This window comes from Crocuta crocuta, unplaced genomic scaffold (genome assembly GCF_008692635.1).
Source record: "Crocuta crocuta isolate KB4526 unplaced genomic scaffold, BGI_CrCroc_1.0 scaffold402, whole genome shotgun sequence".
Lineage (NCBI taxonomy): Eukaryota > Metazoa > Chordata > Mammalia > Carnivora > Hyaenidae > Crocuta > Crocuta crocuta.
This window is the reverse complement of record NW_027529633.1, coordinates 1,487,511-1,506,355: the sequence shown is the minus strand read 5'-3', so window position 1 is coordinate 1,506,355 and position 18,845 is coordinate 1,487,511. Positions and strand designations below refer to the sequence as shown.

Here is an 18,845-nt window from a genome sequence, read left to right as displayed (position 1 = left end):
ATGTCTTAGTCCAAATATCGAGGATTTTGCTATAGCCATTCTTGCCTAATTATTAATCACCAAAAACCAAAATACACACAAATGCAGGCATTATAGCACAGCTTTTACAGATAGACTGGAAAGACAGGATACCTTGATGCTTAATCCAAATCCTCCTACAGTTTGTCTTCTAATGGTCACCGTTCTTTCCTGAAAGACAGGATTTTAAAAGTGGTTAGCATTTTCTAATATTATACTTATACACCATTTTCCTCCTCTGGGTTCTGTTTCTGCTCCTTAAAAAAGAAATATTTTGTGACAGCATACAGGTTCTAATTCTTACAAAAAATAGAGCATTTTGTAATTTTCAAACCAAGGGTTACTTTATTTGTCAAGGTAAAAGGGACTGTACTATTATTAAACTGCTAAACTCTCAAAAATTAAGTTCCTTTCAATGATTTTTTTTTTGAAAATATTTTGGAATCTTAACCTTTCAACCTCTTCTTATTTTCACATTATATATTCTTGTTGTCTAAGGAATGACAAGTTTCGGTTACATAAAAGTAACCCAATGTCATGGTAAATATTGTCTTTGTCAACCAAGGTCTTATCTCCATCACGACCAAGTCATCTTGCTTGTGGAAATTTGAGATCTGAGCTGGGAGGCTCCCATGTCCCAGCACATCAATGATTCATGTGCATGTCTGGGATTGAAACTGTGACTAAACCAGGTTCAAAACGATAAGAACTGATCTTACATAACCTAGCTAATAATGACAATGGAATGATCCATTTTCAAAGTCAATTCTCTTTTTCCTTCCACAATGGAAACAATAAGTCAATCGCTGGTGTATGAAATGAAAATCACAAAGATCTGCATTTGGACAAGCCCTTTAATTTCCAATAAAAATCAATCTTACTCAGTTTTGGGACAATCGTTTCTATGTTTNGGATAGATGTTGATTATCTGGTCCCCACAAATGCCCAACGTTGTGGCTACACTACTCATCTTCAAGTCTCAATACTGCTCTTTCTTACTCCATGGTTTTTGAGGGGCAGTGTGGAACAGATGATATTATTTAAAAAGAACAAAGAGAAAATCTGGAAAATGTGTGTTTCTGTTGGATCTTCCTAAATATTTTAAAATAATATAAAAACCAGTCATTTTGGCAGGTACAAGATACCTTCATTTAGTTAAGTGTTTATATTTCATAAATAAAAACAAAATTATGCTTAAAGAATAAGACCACTATGCCAGAAATTGAGGTATATTAACTGTTATTTATTTTGAACTAAAGAATAAGCTTTTATGGTTGCAGATTGGTGCATATTAAGAAAAAAACTATTAATGCAGATGAGTAGCACATAATTATATAAATTTTCTTTTTGATAATATCCCAAGTAATTTGACCTATTTTAAAACTATATATTTTACTTTTATAACCTATCATCCAATTATGTTTTCAAGCCAACATTAAAATTACTTACACAAATTAAGTTTATAGGTGTATTACAATTTATGTAAAGCAATATGAAATATAAAATACACTATTCATGTTAAATAATATCATAGACTCTACTTTTTTATTCTTTTTATTTTAAGTAGGCTTCATGTCCAACATGGGGCCCAATATGAGCCTTCAACTCATGACTCTGAGATCAAGACCTTAGCTGAGATCAGGAGTTGGATGCTTAACTGAATGAGCCACCAAGGGGCACCACTACATTTTTATTCTTAAGCCAACTACTAAATCACTCTGCACTGGGGAGTCATAAGAAGGAGAAGATGCAGTGTTTAAGAACTTATATTGCAAAATCTATGTAAATAAGCATACCTGCATGTACAAAAGCAAGAAGTGAACACATGCATTGTACACACACAAAATCTCATTTAAATAAATTACGCGTTTACTGGAAATATCCTTTTGTTGCACAGGATTAGAGAAATCTGTTAAATTAATTAGTTTTCAATGATTTCTCATTGAATGATTAATTAAAGGAAACCTGTACACTGCAAATAATGGAACTGAAATCAAAGAATCTATCAGTGACTCAAATATCTACAACTTAATATGTTTGGAATATTAGTTAAGACCTGAAAATCTGTTTTTCCAAATCTGTAAAATGGTGATAGATAATACATAGTAACAGCTTTGTTTTGAGGATTGATATTTGTGAAGGACCCAGGCATATACTAGAAGCTAATGAATAGTCACACGCGCGTGCACACACACACACACACATACACACACATGATCTGTTATTCTAGACAGAAATTCTTACTTAAAGTCACTTAAATATCTGATTAATATTTATCCACTTTTTATTCCAATAATTAAATCACGGAGTAGCTCAAGTACTGGAAGACTCAGACTCAGCAATAGGTCAATTAAACGGTTCTCTTTATTCTTATAAAACAGACAGGCGAGCTACTTTCACAGTACTGCCTATCAAACTAAACAGGCTCTTAGATGGCAGAGTTATTTTCTTAATTCCATTTCTGTAAGGAATAAATGCTTGATTCCTTAAAATAGGATTCATCTTTATTTTCTCTAAATAAAGAATTCAGTCTTTCAGAGCAAATGCATTTTATTAGTAAATTACATCACTTAAATTTTCTACAACATCTTCAATGGCAATCATTAGCCACAAGGGCAACTTAGTGAGTAAATTCTATTAACCAGCCAAGTGTATGCTGAAACATTGCTTTCCTTTGAGGGGAATGGCAAGCATGCTGGGGTTATCAAAGGTCTATGCAATGCCTTTACTTCTTTACAAGACTGCCTTCCAATCTTTGGTGGAGAATATTTAGAACATGTTCCAAATCAAACTCAAAATTGCTGATGCAGAGAGTAGTTTGGAGAGTCTAAAGAGTCAGCAGTAACAGTTGAAAATCTCAGAGGCAGCACTTATTTTAATGTATTTTAAACACACGGGCACACACTCATGCACACGCAAACCCCAGCCAGCACCTCTATATACTATTGCTTCATTAGGTTACGTTTAAAAGGAGAAACAAACAAGGTAAATTACTTCATGTTTTAAAGCCCAAATTTTAAATTTATCAATTTTGGTTGCAGGTGGTACAGAAAGGCAAATAGCTGTTCCCAGGAGGGCACTTTGCTGATTTCTCGCCAACTGTGTACATGTTTGTGTTAGTCCTACTTTCTCCCCCCTTTTCACCTTTCCACATATGGTTCTTTCCTCCTGCCTCCCAAAATAATTTTTTAAAAGGTAATGTAATGAATTATTTTAGCTGCTCATATTATAAATCGGAGAATATCTGGAACTTGATCTGAAGTTGTATTAGTTACATGTTGGGTATCATAAAGACATTGCCTAGGTATCAAAGCACTGTCTTTCAGGAAACCAGTGTATTATTATTTATTTTATTCTTTAAAACACAAAATCAAGAAAGGTGGTCCCATACACTCATATCTATCTATATCTATATCTATACATATACATAAATCCTTTTCTAAATCTTCCTATTCTTTATAAATTATGAAGGATGGAGCCCAAGAATAATGTTGGATTTATAAAAGATGTGCTGTACACCTAAATAATTTACGTTAATTTTATGAAAAAAACTTGTTTTAAATGCCTAATTTGCTTTATGTAAAAATCTAATTATTATCACCCCTGCCCTCTAGAATATATGTTTGAAATATGCCATATATATTGTAAACTATATGGGAACCAAAATACACATGTTACCAAACCCAAAATGTTGCTATTATATCTCTTAAGTATAGAAATGCTTGAGATATGTAGGTGAAAAGAGGAGGAAGAAGTGAGAACAATGCAGAAACTAAAGAGATTATCAAATGGAAAAGGTATACAAGTAAAGAGGGAATGTCATTAGCTCTTTTTGACAATTCATGAAGAGTGAATAGACTTGAGAAAGGAATAATAATAAAAACAACGTATTGGAGATCAATCCTGTGCACTGACAGGTCTCATAGCACTTATGGTTATTAAAATACACTGTGACCTTGACTTTTTTCCACTAATTTTCTGATAGGTGAACCTATGTCTCGTTCAGTCGAATACCAAGAAGTTAGCATAGGGCCTAAATTAAAATTAGGTATTCATGCATTAAGTAGGGAAAAAAAGTTTTTGAAAGATTTTCTCAAGTAATCATCATAATAGTATATAGCATAGGCAATATCTTCTTAATTTGGAATGAGAAAACTAAAATGCAAAGGAGTTAAATTAACTTGACCAAGGTCCAAATCATGAATTAAATGAAAATATCTCTGATTCCCACTGTCTTTTTTATAACAACAGGCCTAGGATGATGTGAAGAATTGAGATGAAAGAAACAAAGAAACTGGAAAACCAGTGTAAATGTAATAAAAACAGAGGGAATTGTGAGAAACTGAGTGCTTTCCCTCTAAAATCAGGAAGAAGGCCAGGATTCCCCCTCTCTTCACTCCTATTACATTATGCTCGAGTCCCAGCTACTGCCTATGAAGTAACAGGCATACAGATTAGAGAGGAAAAATGGATGGTTTGTTTTCATCTATGTAGAAAATCCCAAAGAATCAACAAAAACTCCTGGAAATTATAAGTAATTATAGCAAGGTCACAGGACATAAGGTTAATATACAAAATCCAATCGCTTCCCTATACATCAGCCATGAGAAATTAGAATTTGTAATTAAAATCACAATACCATATATAATAACTCACTAAAAAGTTTTTATTTTGTATAAATATAACAAAATAAGTAAAAATTTATATATGGAAAACTACAAAACTCTGAAGAAAGAAATGAAAGATCAAAACAGAGATATTTCATGTTCCTGCACTAGAAGACTCAGTATTTTTAGGATGTCAATTCTTCCCATCTAGATCTATAGAAGCAACATAGTCTCAATAAAATCCCAGCAAGCTATTTGTGTTTATTAATAAATTGTTTCTAATATTTACATGGAAGGCCAAAAGACTCATAATAACCACCACAATATTGAAGTAGAATAAAAGTTGGAGGACTCAGGATGCCTGATGCAGGACTTACTATAAAGTTACAGTAATCAAGACAGCATGAAATTTTTAAGACCAAACACATAGACCATTGAATAGAATAGAATGACCCAAAACAACATAAAACAAAAACAAACAAATACAATTAACTGATCTTTGACAAAGGAACAAAGGCAATTCAATGGAGAAAAGGAAGGGTAGTCTTTTCATCAAAAAAAAGAGAAAGAAAGAAAGAAAGAAAGAAAGAAAGAAAGAAAGTCTAGACATGGATGTCATTCCTTTAATAAAAATTAACACAAGATGGATCACAGATCTAAACATAAACACAGGGATGCCTGGGTGGCTCAGTGGGTTAAGCATCCGACTTTGACTCAGGTCATGATCTCATGCTTTGTGAGTTGGAGCTCTGTGTCGCGTTCTGTGCTGACAGTTCAGAGCCTGGAGCCTGCTTGGTATTCTGCGTCTCCCTCTCTTTCTGTTCCTCCTTCCCTCACTCTTTCTCTCTCTGTGTCTCAAAAATAATTGAACATTAAGAAAATTAAAAAATAAATATAAAGACAATTATTATAAAGCTTCTAGAAGATAACATGAGAAAATCTATGCCTTTGAGTTTTAAATGAGTGATACAATATTAAATGCATAATCCATAAAAAAAACTTGATGTTAAAATATTTTAAAATTAGAAATTTCTACATTGTAAAAGATACTGTTAAGAAAACAAAAAGTGACAGACTGGAAGAAAATATTTGCATAATGCCTTCTGATAAAGGACTTGTTTCCAAAATATATGAAGAACTCAACACTTAGCAAGAAAATAAACAATTAGAAAGTTGCCAACATATTTGAGCAAAACACCTCATCAAAGAATATATAGATGGCAAGTAACCATATGAAAAGATGCTCAACATCATTTGTTATTAAGAAATCGCAGATTAAAACAATAATGGGGCACCTGGGTGGCTCAGTCCATTGAATGTCCAACTCTTGACTTCAGCTCAGGTCATGATCTCGTGCTCATGAGGTCTAGCCCCATGTCAGGCTCCACTCGCAGCATGGATTTTCTCTCTCTTTCTCTCTTTCTCTGTCCCTCCCCCACTCATGCTCTGTCCCTCAAAATCAATAAATAAACTTTAAAGAATAAGATAACATTATACATCTATTATAAAGGCTAAAATTCCAAAACATTGACAATATGAAATGAGATATATTATCATAAGAATTGTAACTTCTTGCTGATGGGAATTCAAAAGACAGTTTGGTAGTTTCTGACGAAGCTAAACATAGTCTGAACAGATGACACAGGAATTGTACTCCAACATATTTACTCAACTAATTTTAACACTTGTGTTTACCCAAAAGCCTGCATGAAAATATATATAGCAGCTTTATTCATAATTGCCCAAAACTGAAAATTACCAGGATGTTCTCCATCCATAAAATGGATAAGTAAAGAGACAAACAAAACTGTGGTACATCTACACAATGAAATATTATTCACTAATAGAAAGAAATATACTGTCTAGCTTCACAAAGACATGGTGAAACCACAAATGTATATTACTAAGTAAAAGAAGTCAGTCTCAAAAGGGTATATACTCTGATTCCATTTACATGTAGTTCCAAAAAGGCAAAACTATACAGATAATTAAAGGACCAGGTTGCCAGGGATTCAGGGAGAGGGAGGAAATGTTAAATAAGCAAAGCCCCGGGGGATTTATAGGATAATGAAACTATTCTTTTTGATATTACAGTAATGGGGTAATTGATGTTATGCTTTAGTCAAAACACATAGAACATTAGAGAACAAAGAATGCATCTTAGCATCTCTGTGTTTAAAAGAGTCATTTAGGGAGTGAGGGGATCCAAAGAGGGAAGCCACCTATGACAAAACAATCTCAAATTATATTACAAATGTATGTAACCATTTCCTTAAAAGGAATAGGGGGGAAAGGTACTGACCTAAGTAACCTTGGAAATGAATGGAGTCTGTAAGACACAAATGCTAGACTAAAGACAAAAGGAACTGCGCATTGCACTGTATTCTTGTCGGTAAAATTGTTTCACATGAAGGTATGGCTAATAATTCTGATATTGCTATACATATATGTTGAAATTAAAGAATGAAGTAAGTGAATAGTGGAGAGAAGGAACCAGTTGCTCACTGTTGGAGTGGGATTTTATAGCAAGGGAAGAAGGCTAAAACAGTCCATGTGGGAATGGAAGACACTTAAAGATAGCAGTATTAACTCTTGCCTGGTGTAATGCAGATACAGATGGTTACATACAGAAATATTTATAGATACATGAATATATACAGGTTATTTTGTCCTTTTACAAATAGTTTTACAGAGGCACAATTCATATACCATAAAACCAACCATTTAAAGCGTACAATTTGGTGGCTTTTAGTACATTTACAGAGTTATACATCCACCACCACAATCAATTTTAAAACATTTGCATTTTTAAAATGTAACCCCATATTCCTCAGTCCTTAAAGCCCATCTCAGCCTTAGGTGTCTACTAATCTCTATTTCTATAGATTTGCCTGCTGTCAACATTTCCCATAAATGGTATCACACAGTATGTAGTCCTTTGTATTTGACTTCTAACCATGATGTTTCAAGGTTCATCTATGTTGTAGCATGTTTCAATATTTCATTTCTTAATTTGTCATATAACATTCTGCTGCATGAATATACCACATTTTATTTATCCATTCCTCCACTGATGGATATTTAGTTTGTTTTTACTCTTTGGCTGTTATAAATAGTGCTGCTAAAAAGTTTGATGTGCAAATTTTGTGTGTACATATGTGTGTTTTTTTCTTGAGCTTATACAAAAGAATGAAGTTGGGAACTGTTAGATTGTTTTCCAATGCAGCTGTACTGTTTGACATTCTCACAAGTAGTGTCTGAGAATTCCAATTTCACATCTTCACTGACACTTGTCTTTATCTACCTTTATGATTATAATGATCTCAATGGCTATAAAGTTGTATCACATATGACTCTGATATGAGATACACATGTATTTGACAGCTAACAATGTTGACCATCTACTCATTTGCTTATTGGACATTTATGTAAATGTTCTTTGGGAAAATATCTATTTGAATTATTCCAATGTGTCACTATGTTTTACACCTATTTTGTCTTCTAGGAGTTTTATATTTTAGCTCTTATATTTAGGGTTTTTTAAAATCTATTTTGGGTTAATTTTTGCATATGATATAAGTTTCCAAATACATATTTTGCATGTGGCTATCCAGTTTTCCTGGTGCCATTTGCTGAACAAACAATTTTTCCTTGTTGGTCTTGTCAATCCTGAAAACCACTTAACTGTAAATTTGAAGGTTTATTTCTGGACTCTCAATTCTATTTCAATTACTGTATGACTATCCATATGCCATATGTGGACATATCTCACACTGTCTAGATTACCATCTCTTTAAAACTGTTAAGTTTCAAGATCAGGGAATATGAGTGTCTCAACTTTTCAAAATTATTTTGGCTATTCTAAGTCCCTTGCATTTTGATATGAATCTAAGCACTAGCTTGTCTATTTCTGAAAAGAAGTAAGTTTGGATTTTGATAGAGATTGGTCTAAAATCATTGTGGAGACCTTACTATCTTAACACATCATTAAGTCTTCAGGCCCATGGAAATAGAATGTCTTTCCATTTATTTTATTTTATTTTCTTAGAGAGAGAGAGACAAAGTGTGAGTGGGGGAGAAGCAGAGAGAGACAGTGATAGAGAGTCCAAAGCAGGCTTCAGGCTCTGAGCTGTCAGCATAGAGCCCAACGTGGGACTTGAACTCACGAACTGTGAGATCGTGATCTGAGCTGAAGTCGGACGCTCAACCAACTGGGCCACCCAGGCGCCCCTATTTAGATATTCTTTACTTTCTTTCAGTCTTTTTTTTTTTTTTTAGTTTTCAGAATATATATTGTATACCTCTGCAAATTTATTCCTAAGTGTTTCATCCTTATCTATTCTATTTTCAATGAATAATGTTATTTAGAGTTTAAAACTCCTTTGTACTAAGGAAGTACCACCATTCTTACTAAGAAGGCTTAGGTATTAAACTCACTTCCCAGATCATTTCACAAAATCTAAGTCGTTAAGGGGAATACACTTTAAAATGTTCATTTTTAGGGATCATATTTAAAGAACATCTGGGGGTATCTTACTTCCTTCACTTTAGTTGTACTCCTTGGCAAGCTTCAGAGCAAACTTCTCCTGCTACAATGATGGTATAGAAAAAGGAGACTGACATTCCCCTAAGCCTATTGGCAAATATAATTTGTAGCCAGTCCTTCCTATCTGATTTAAATAGTTATACATGGGAGTTGTTTGAAATTTAAATATTTCCTGTTTATTTTTAAAATTACCATTGCAGACAATGGGGAATTGTACCCTTCCACCTTCATTTTCCCCCTCCACATCTACAAAACTGAAATCTTCTGGGGTGCCTCAGTGGCTCACGTCCAGTTGGTTGAGTGTCCAACTCTTGATTTCAGCTCAGGTCATGATCTCATTTTTCATAAGTTTGAATCTCTCATCAGTCTCAATGCTGACAGTGCAGAGCTTGCATGGGATTCTCTTTCTCCCTCCCTCTCTCTCTATATATATATATCTTTTTAAAAAACCACTTGAAATCTTCTTATATTTATAGCTTAGCTCTTACAAATGAGCATTTATAATGTAAAAAGAGATAGAATGATGTCAACTAACTTGACCAAGGTCAGTCAGTGGTGAATCCTCTGGATTGAAATCCAGGCACTATGACCCACCACCTATATAGTGTTCCCCTACTCCATTATGTCTCCTATTTACTTACACTTATTAAGATTATGACAGCTCTGAGAGGTCCTGTACTAATCAAGTTACTTCCTTTTGTTTAATCTATTTTTTCCTTAGCTAAAAATTTGTGATGTGATTTTTGATTGATTCAGGCACATATATATTTAAAAGGTCATATGAAACAGAGATTCATTCACTTTTAATCACCTAATAAATTGTGTTTGAATATGTCATCTCCACAAAACCTCTTGGCAGATAGTAAAAAGAACATTTGAGTAAGTTATTTGTCCTAGAATATGTTTGAAATAATATGTGAAAATATATTTGAATATTTATATGACCATTGTTTCTTTTATAATGTTTTCAATAGTCTAGTTTTCAAAGAAGGGAGGATTTATACATTTGTAAATAATGATATTAATAATAATCATTGTGATTACAATTTTGTGATATTTAGAAACAGTGGAATTAGATTATAATTTTACATTATTATTATTAAATAACTTGTAATAGCTGGTTTTGTCATCATGCTGATTTAGAGGGACATTATAGGGGGGAGGGGCCAAGGTGGCAGAAGATCATGGAAGTTTTTTTGTGTCTCTCCTCTCTGAAATGCAACCCGATCAACACTAAACAATCTTGCACACCTAAAAAATGATTTGAGGATTAACACAAAATCCTGAAGAACCTGAACCACAGAAATCAGCAGATACATGGCATGGAGAGGTGAACTGAGGGAGAGAGAAGCCATAGAGGGCAGGGAGCTGTTTTTGCTTGTGGAGAGAGGATGGAGATAAGGGGAGAATATGGGAAAAGAACGCCCCAAAGCAGGTGGAGAAAAAGAGGAAGAGTGGAAATAGCCACAAGGGACTGAACAAAAAAGGGAGAAAGGAGAAAAGAGAGGGCTTAGATTCCATGAAGACTCTATAAACAAGGGGAGCACAAGTTCTGAAACTGATACCTGGTAGTGCTCTGGTGGGAAGGGCAAATCCCTAGGAGCAGAGAGCGAGGTCCAAGTGGTTGTCAGGTCACACGGGGGGAGGAAGTTCCCTGCTGGGAGGATGTCTGGTAGAGGCTGTGCAGCCTCTCCACAGGCAAAGGTGTCCCAGTGGACCCCAGAGAATGGCTACATTCACTGATGTTGGAGCAAGGATGTTGAGGGTAAAGCCTGGAGCCAGATGTGTGTTGTGATTTGCCATATTCCATGAATGCTGCTGCTACACAATCCCGTGAACGTTTTCTGGGGCATGCTGGCACACAGCCACAGTCTCTGGGCATCAGCAGTGGCACTGTCTTCCAAATGTTCCTGGGAGTGGGCTGGCAGCTGGACATTGCTTAGTGAGACCCTCTCCCAGAGAGTCTGAGTGGGTCAAAGCTGCAGTCCCTCAGAAGTAAGGGGCTGAGAAACACAGCTGCATGTGAGATAAAACTCAGGAGGGAGGTGCCACCTGGTAGCCTAATGACTTGGTTGCGGACAGTGTAGAAGCAGGGAGTGGATGGAAGCCAAAGACAAAGGAGGAGTGTTTGATTGCTGGTCAGGGAGAGCACAGAGTTCTGATATTAGAGACTGGGTAGCTGGATGATGCCATTTTCATCCCTCCACCTCATGCACATACACACCTGCATGTGTCACAACAATCCACCCCACTAAGGGAAGCAGTGCTGTCTTGTGGAGAATGAAGCTTACTGTACTAAGCTCCACCCAACTGGGCCAACTGTTTCCTAGAGGAACACCACAAGTCTCTCCAACTGCTTAGTTTATGGACTGTAAAGTGCTTCATAGTTTGACTGCTAGGGGGAACTGATGTAATGTCAATCATATTTCATTCTGTTCACTGGTCCTTCTATTCAATTTTTTTTCTTATTCTTTTCTTATTCTTGAATACAGAAAATATTTTATTTTCAATTTTTGTTAAAAAGATTTTTCTTTAAATATTTTACTATATTTTTACTCCTTTGTAAATTTTTAAAATTCGATTTTACTTCCATCACTTCATTTGATACTATTTTATTGTATTCATTTTTTCAAATTTTCAAAGATTTTCCTTTTTTTTCTTTTTTTCTTTTTCCTTCTTTCCCCTAATTTATCAAGCTTCTTTCCACAACCAGACCAAAATACACCTAGGATCTCGTATTCATTGTTTGATTTTTTATGTTGTTTTTAATTTTTTGATTATTATTTTTTTTAACTTTATTAATTCCTTTTCTTACTTCAAAATGATGAAATGAAGGAATTTACTATAAATAACAGATTAGGAAGAAATGACAGCCAGGGACTTAATCAACACAGATACAATCAAGATGTCTGTACCAGAATTTAGAATCATGATAATAAGAATATTAGATGGGGTGGAAAATAGATTAGACTCACTTTCTGTGGAGATTAAAGAAGTAAAGTTAGTCAGGATGAAATAAAAACGCTAGAACTGAGCTCCAATATCGAATGATGTGTCACAGTGGCAAGGATGGATGAAGTAGAACAGCAAATCATCAATAGGGGGCAAACTTATGGAGACTAATGAAGCAGAAAAAAAGAGGGAGACTAAGGCAAAAGAGCACAATATAAGAATTAGCGAACTCAGGAACTCATTAAAAAGAAATAACATCAGAATCATAGGGATTCCCAAGATGAAGAGAAAAAAGGGGTAGAAACCATAGCAAAAAACTTTCTTAACCTTGGAAAAGACACAGACATCAAAATCTAGGAAGCACAAAGAACTCCCATTATATTCAACAAAAACTGACCATCTACAAGCCATATCATTGTCAAATTCACAAAATATTCAGGCAAGGAAAGAATCTTGAAAGCAACAAGAGAAAAAAAGTCCTTAACCTACAAGGGAAAACAGATCAAGTTTGCAGCAGAGCTATCCACAGAACTTGGCAGTCCAGAAAGGAGTGTCAAGATATATTCAATGTGCTGAGTCAGAAAAATATGCAGCCAGGAATTCTTTATCCAGCAAGGCTGTCATTCAAAATAGAAGGAGAGATTAAAAGTTTCCCAGAGAAACAAAAACTGAAGGAGTTCATGACCACTAAACCAGCCCTGCAAGGAATTTTAAGGAGGACTCTCTGAGGGGAGAAAAAATGAAAAACAAAGCAAAAACAAATATCAAAAGCAGCAAAGACTAGAGAGGACAAGAGAACATCGATAGAAACTCCAACATGATAGGCAACATAATAGCAATAAGTTCATGTCTTTCAGTACTCACTCTAAACGTCAATGGACTAAATGCTCCAATCAAAGACATAGGGTAACACAATGGATAAGAAAACAAGATCCACTTATATGCTATTTAAAAGGAACTCATTTTAACCTAATAACACCTTCAGATTGAAAGTAAGGGGATGGAGAACAATCTATCATGCTAATGGTCGCCAAAAGAAAGCCAAAGTAACATAATTATATCAGAAAATCTAGATTTTAAAATAAAGACTGTAACAAGAGATTAAGAATGGTATTATATCATAATTAAGGGGTCTATCCACCAAGAGATCTATAAATTGTAAACATTTATGCTCCAAACGTGAGAGCACCCAAATGTATAAGCTAATTAATCACAAACATAAAGAAACTCATTGATAATAATACTATAATATTAAGGGACTTCAACACCCCATGTAAATCAATGGGCAGATCATCTAAACAGAAATCAACAAGGAAACAATGGCTTTGAATGACAAACTAAACAGGATGGACTCTACAGATATATTCAGGACATTTCATCCTAAAGTGGAATGCACATTCTCCAGATTAGATCACATACTGGGACACAAATCACCCCTCAACAAGTACTAAAAGATGAGCATCATACCTTGCATATTTTTGGATCTCAATACAAGAAAATAGTTGGAAAGATACAAATACTTGGAGACTAAAGAACATTCTACTAAAGAATGAATGAGTAAACCAAGAAGTTAAAGAGGAAATTTAAAAGCACATCAAAGCCAATGAAATGATAAAACCACAGCCCAAAACCTCTGGGACACAGCAAAGGTGGTCATAAGAGGGCAGTATATAGTAATCTAGACCTTCCTAAAGAAGGAAGAAAGGTCTCAGATATACAACCTAACCTTACACCTTAAAGAGCTGGAAAAAGAACCTAAAACCTAAAACCGGCAGAAGACAGGAAATAATAAAAATTAAAGCAGAAATCAATGCTATCAGAACCAAAACCAAAACCAAAACACAACAGTAGAATGGATCAATGAAACCAGGAGCTGTTTCTTTGAGAGAATTAACAAAATTGATAAACCCCTAGCCAGTTTGATCAAAAGGAAAAAAGGAAAGGACCCAAATAAATACAATCAAGAATGAAAGAGAAGAGATCACAACCAACACAACAGAAATACAAACAATAATAAGAGAATATTATGAGCAATTTTACACTAATAAAATGGGCAATCTGGAAGAAATAGACAAATTCCTAGAAACATAGAAACTACCTAAACTGAAACAGGAATAAGTAGAAAATTTGAACGGACCCATAATCAGTTAAGAAATTGAATTAGTAATCAAAAGTCTCCCAAAAAACAAGAGCCCAGGGCCAGATGGCTTTCCAGGGGAATTCTACCAAACATTTAGTAGAATTAATACCTATTATTTTGAAGTTGTTCCAAAAAAACAGAAATGGAAAGACAACTTTCAAATTCATTCTATGAAACAAGCATTACCTTGATTCCAAAACCAGACAAAGACCCCACTAAAACGGAGAACTTTAGACAAATTGCCCTGATGAACATGGACGCAAAAATCCTCAACAAGATACTAGCCAATGAGATCTGACAATACATTTAAAGAATTAGTCACCACAACCAACTGGGATTTATACTTGGGATGCAGGGCTGGTGCAATATCTGCAAAACAATTGATGTGATACATCACATCAATAAAAGAAAGGACAAGGACCATATGATCCTCTCAATAGATGCAGAGAAAGCATTTGACAAGATACAGCATCCTTTCTTGATAAAAACCTTCAAGAAAGTAGGGATAGAAAGATCATACCTCAAGATCAAGAAAGCCATATATGAAAAACCCACTGCTAATATCATCCTCAATGGGGAAAAACTGAGAGCTTTCCCCCAAGGTCAGGAACAAGACAGAGATGCCAATTTTCATCACTGTTATTCAACAGTATGTGAAGTCAGCCTCAGGAATCAGACAACACAAAGGAATAAAATGCATCCACATCGGCCAGGAGGAGGTCAAACTTTCACTCTTCACAGATGATATGATAGTCTATGTGGAAAACCAAAAGATTTCACACACACACACACAAAAACTGCTAGCACTGATCCATGAATTCAGCAAATTCGCAAGATATAAAACCTAATGCACAGAAATCAGTTGCATTCCTATATACCAATAATGAAACAACAGACAGAGAAATCAAGGAATCAGTGCCATTTACAATTGCACCAAAACCCGTAAGATGTCTAGGAATAAGCCTAACCAAAGAGGTAAAGGGAAATTATAGTAAAATTAATTGCTGATTTTGATTTTTGCTTTTAGTGAGATCCTTATTCTGTGGTGTACACACACACACACACACACACACACACATACACACACATCTCCTTGTTCTTTCAGTTGAGAGGGCCTAGAAGAAAAAATACTATGTGATATTGTTTTTTTCTTTCTTTTGTTGCTGGCCTTGACCCAGTTGAGGCACTGGCTAGAAGCTAGAAAGTTCCCCTCTGGAATAGCAGACCAAGTCTTCACCCAACCATCTCCCTTACCTCGGTCTCACACTCTGGTTCACTATCCATCTGCCCTAATCACCCAATACCAGACACCAGACAATTCAGAACCAAACAGCTATGAACTGCCTATGCCTCAGAGTCTGCTGCAATCATTCAAACTAGCCAATTCTAAATCTGTTCACCTTTCCTAACCTGTTCCTTAAAACCACAATAAAGGTGATTGCCCATGTTCTAATTTTTCCTTTGCCTGTTAACCAATGCCCATTGCATACTGTGTTCTCCCCAGAGAACTGTAAATACATATAGCAAACTATGAATCTCTCTCCAGTTTCTCTCTTGATCTGCTCCCCCCACCTTACCACACCTCACCCAAGGAAGTATGATTAAAACAATTGGTGCAGTGAATAGGGTGGTTTGGCCCTAGACTTGACAGAGATGATGATGATGCAGACTGTCCATGGCTTGCTAATTATATGTGCAAAAGCAGACTCAGCCTGCTGAGGCACTGCTGCCTGGTGCACCTGCACTCTGGCCACTGCACTCTGTGCTGTTTATTTTGGGATTTGTCACCACTTGCCACCCTAAACTGTGCAACTGAAAACATAAGCTTTCCCTGAGTTTCCACCGCCTAAGACAAGTTAAGCAACCTTGTGCTAGTACCTAAGCTTAAGGGCAGTAGGGAGCTTCTGCATTATCACTTACGTGGATCTGTCACTCTCAGTCCCCAGGCGGGTCATCAGGACACACATCATGTAGACCAGTGGTCAGAATCTTATGATATTTATCTCTCTGCCCCCTAAGACCAGAGGTGGTCTCCAAGTTCCTGGATAAATGTAAAACTCCAAGTCAATGTACCCGGGGACTACCTAGTGCCAAGTGATTTATCAACAAGCTAAGAGCTTTTTTTATGATTAAAACGCTAGCAGTCCTACTTAGAACCAGAGCCACTATTGCTCTCCTGGATGCCAACCCCGACACTTTCAAGATCAACTAAGAAACCCTGGAATGAGACACTAGCAAACATGGCCAGTCAGGACCACAGGAGTTTATTCCATATACATCCAAAGAGTAAAAACAGTTGGTGACAAATAGGAGAAAACAGTAACTAAAATTTTTAGCTACGTGGAGATACATGACATTCACAAAGATTTTGTTCAAAAAGACAATAGAAGGGACTGATACTTCACACCGGGTGGCTAACTGCACTGTTCCAAGGACAGGCTGCTAAGGCTCTCTGTGTATAACTGTAGCCCCTGGGAGGTGGGGTGTAAAGCCTTAGAATAAGAAATGCCTCTTCCCCTCTCTTCTTTTTCTGTAATCACCTGGAAATTACACTGTGAATTCTCAGAGACAGAAAGTAAGAACCACAGCTTGAAGTGGCCTGAAGCCCAGGACAAAAACAACAACAACAACAACAACAACAACAAAAACACCTTAATACGGGGGAGAAAAAAGTAAATAAACTATATATAGTAAAACCTTGGTTGGCGAATGTAATTCCTTCTGGAAACATGCTTGTAATCCAAAGTACTTGTATACCAAAGAGAATTTCAAGAACTGTTGGCTTAGTTGTGATCATGGGATATTCAGTGTCATGTACTACTCATATTGCAAGACGTCACTCGTTGATCAAGTTAAAGTTTATTAGAAACGTTTGCTTGTCTTGTGGAACTCTTGCAGAACAAGTTACTTGTAATCCAAGGTCTTACTGTGTATAGAATTATACAGTATATGTGATATATATGATACATGTATATATTAAATGAAAATAAGTAATTTGACCTGATTAGAAATCCAAAATTACTAAAATAATTTAACAAAAATATGTAAATAAAATAAAAAGGGCATAGGTTGGTTTTTGTGTCTCTACAACATATGTTCTAAATTAACACTTGTTAAAATTCACTAATCAATAAAGCTGTGTTAACTTAATCAACACGAGCTCAAATTATAATGGAAACATGCTATCTCCTAAAATCTTGAAAAGAAACTAAATATAGAGTAGAATAAAATTAGGTGTGCCTCACTTTAACTGCATGTAAACTTGCCTAAATTTCCCATAGTGTTAGCATTCACTGCCCTAAAGTATTCCATAGTGTGCAAACTCTTTGACATAATGAATAATAAATTAAATGTAATCTCTGTCACTTATAAATTGGCTTCATAAAATGGGATCCCACAGTCCCCAAATTATATAAAAGCTAATTAATAAAGGAGTGACTATCCCCACATCCCCACTTCTTCTCCATTTGACAGCTCAGTTTTACCTGTGGTTAAACTTGGAAAAACTAAATGGCTTCTCATGGAGGGGAGGGGTCACTGCACCTTAAATCATCTGGTCCATTAGGTGTCCCATAACCAATACCCAATATTATGAAAATTACTGACTTCATCCAGTTTTGCTATTATATTTTGCTAGTATAGATTGGCTAATATGTTCTTTTTTTAAAATATAATTTATTGTCATGGTTTCCATACAACATCCAGTGCTCATCCCAACAAGTGCCCTCCTCAATGCCCATCACCCACTTTCCCCTCTCCCCCACCTCTCATCAACCCTCCAGTTCGTTCTCAGTAATTAAGAGTCTCTTACAGTTTGCCTCCCTCCCTCTCTGTAACTATTTTTCCCCTTCTCCATGGTCTTTTGTTAGGTTTCTCAAGATCCACATATGAGTGAAAATATGTGGTATCTGTCTTTCTCTGAGTGACTTATTTCACTCAGCATAACACCCTCCAGTTCCTCCATGTTGTTTCAAATGGCCGGATTTCATTCTTTCACATTGCCAACTGGCTAATATGTTCTGTTCAGTGCCTGCTTCAACAGCCTCTCAGCTAACACCATATACCTTTCTGGGTGTGTCATATCACTCCTCAACAGCTTTATCATGGCACACAGTCTTTGCACACAGGATTTTAACTGCATCCAACTTTCTCCAGGAATACAAGCATGACATTCCATCGATGACATCTTCCTTCACAGAGATAAGTCTGACATACTTATTAAAGACACACAAGTCCAATATATTTTAGTCCTTTTTGAGTTCTGGTAGCAATATATTCCTCATTTACTAATTTTACTTAACCTCACTGGTATTGCTACTTACAAAGCAGCCCATCCTAAAGGGGTCTCCTCCAACAAAAGGTTCTAAGATTTGTCTAAAATAAAATCAGCAAGCCTTCCCAATAGTGCCCTTCACTAAAAAAGCTTTGATAGCTTCTTCTCATGCCTTCTGGAGTCTCTGGACAATCTATGATGGCCACAAGCTTCTCAAGGGCTTCTGATACAAGAAACTGCCCCTCCCAGCCTCACACTGTACATCATTAAACAACAAATGACTATTAACTGGTCTCTCCTGGAATCAGA

At 35.8% G+C, this 18,845-nt stretch overlaps 1 protein-coding gene across 2 annotated transcripts in view; it reads right to left on the bottom strand.

Moving 5' to 3' along the window:
• The window catches only part of SNTG1 (syntrophin gamma 1), a 319,485-nt gene that overhangs the window by 255,018 nt on the left and 45,622 nt on the right, over nt 1-18,845 (bottom strand). For both annotated transcript variants that reach the window (XM_077762285.1, XM_077762287.1), the window contains exon 3: nt 133-189. In XM_077762285.1, the coding sequence (XP_077618411.1) occupies nt 133-189 (57 nt within the window). The remainder of the gene's footprint in view (nt 1-132; nt 190-18,845) is intronic.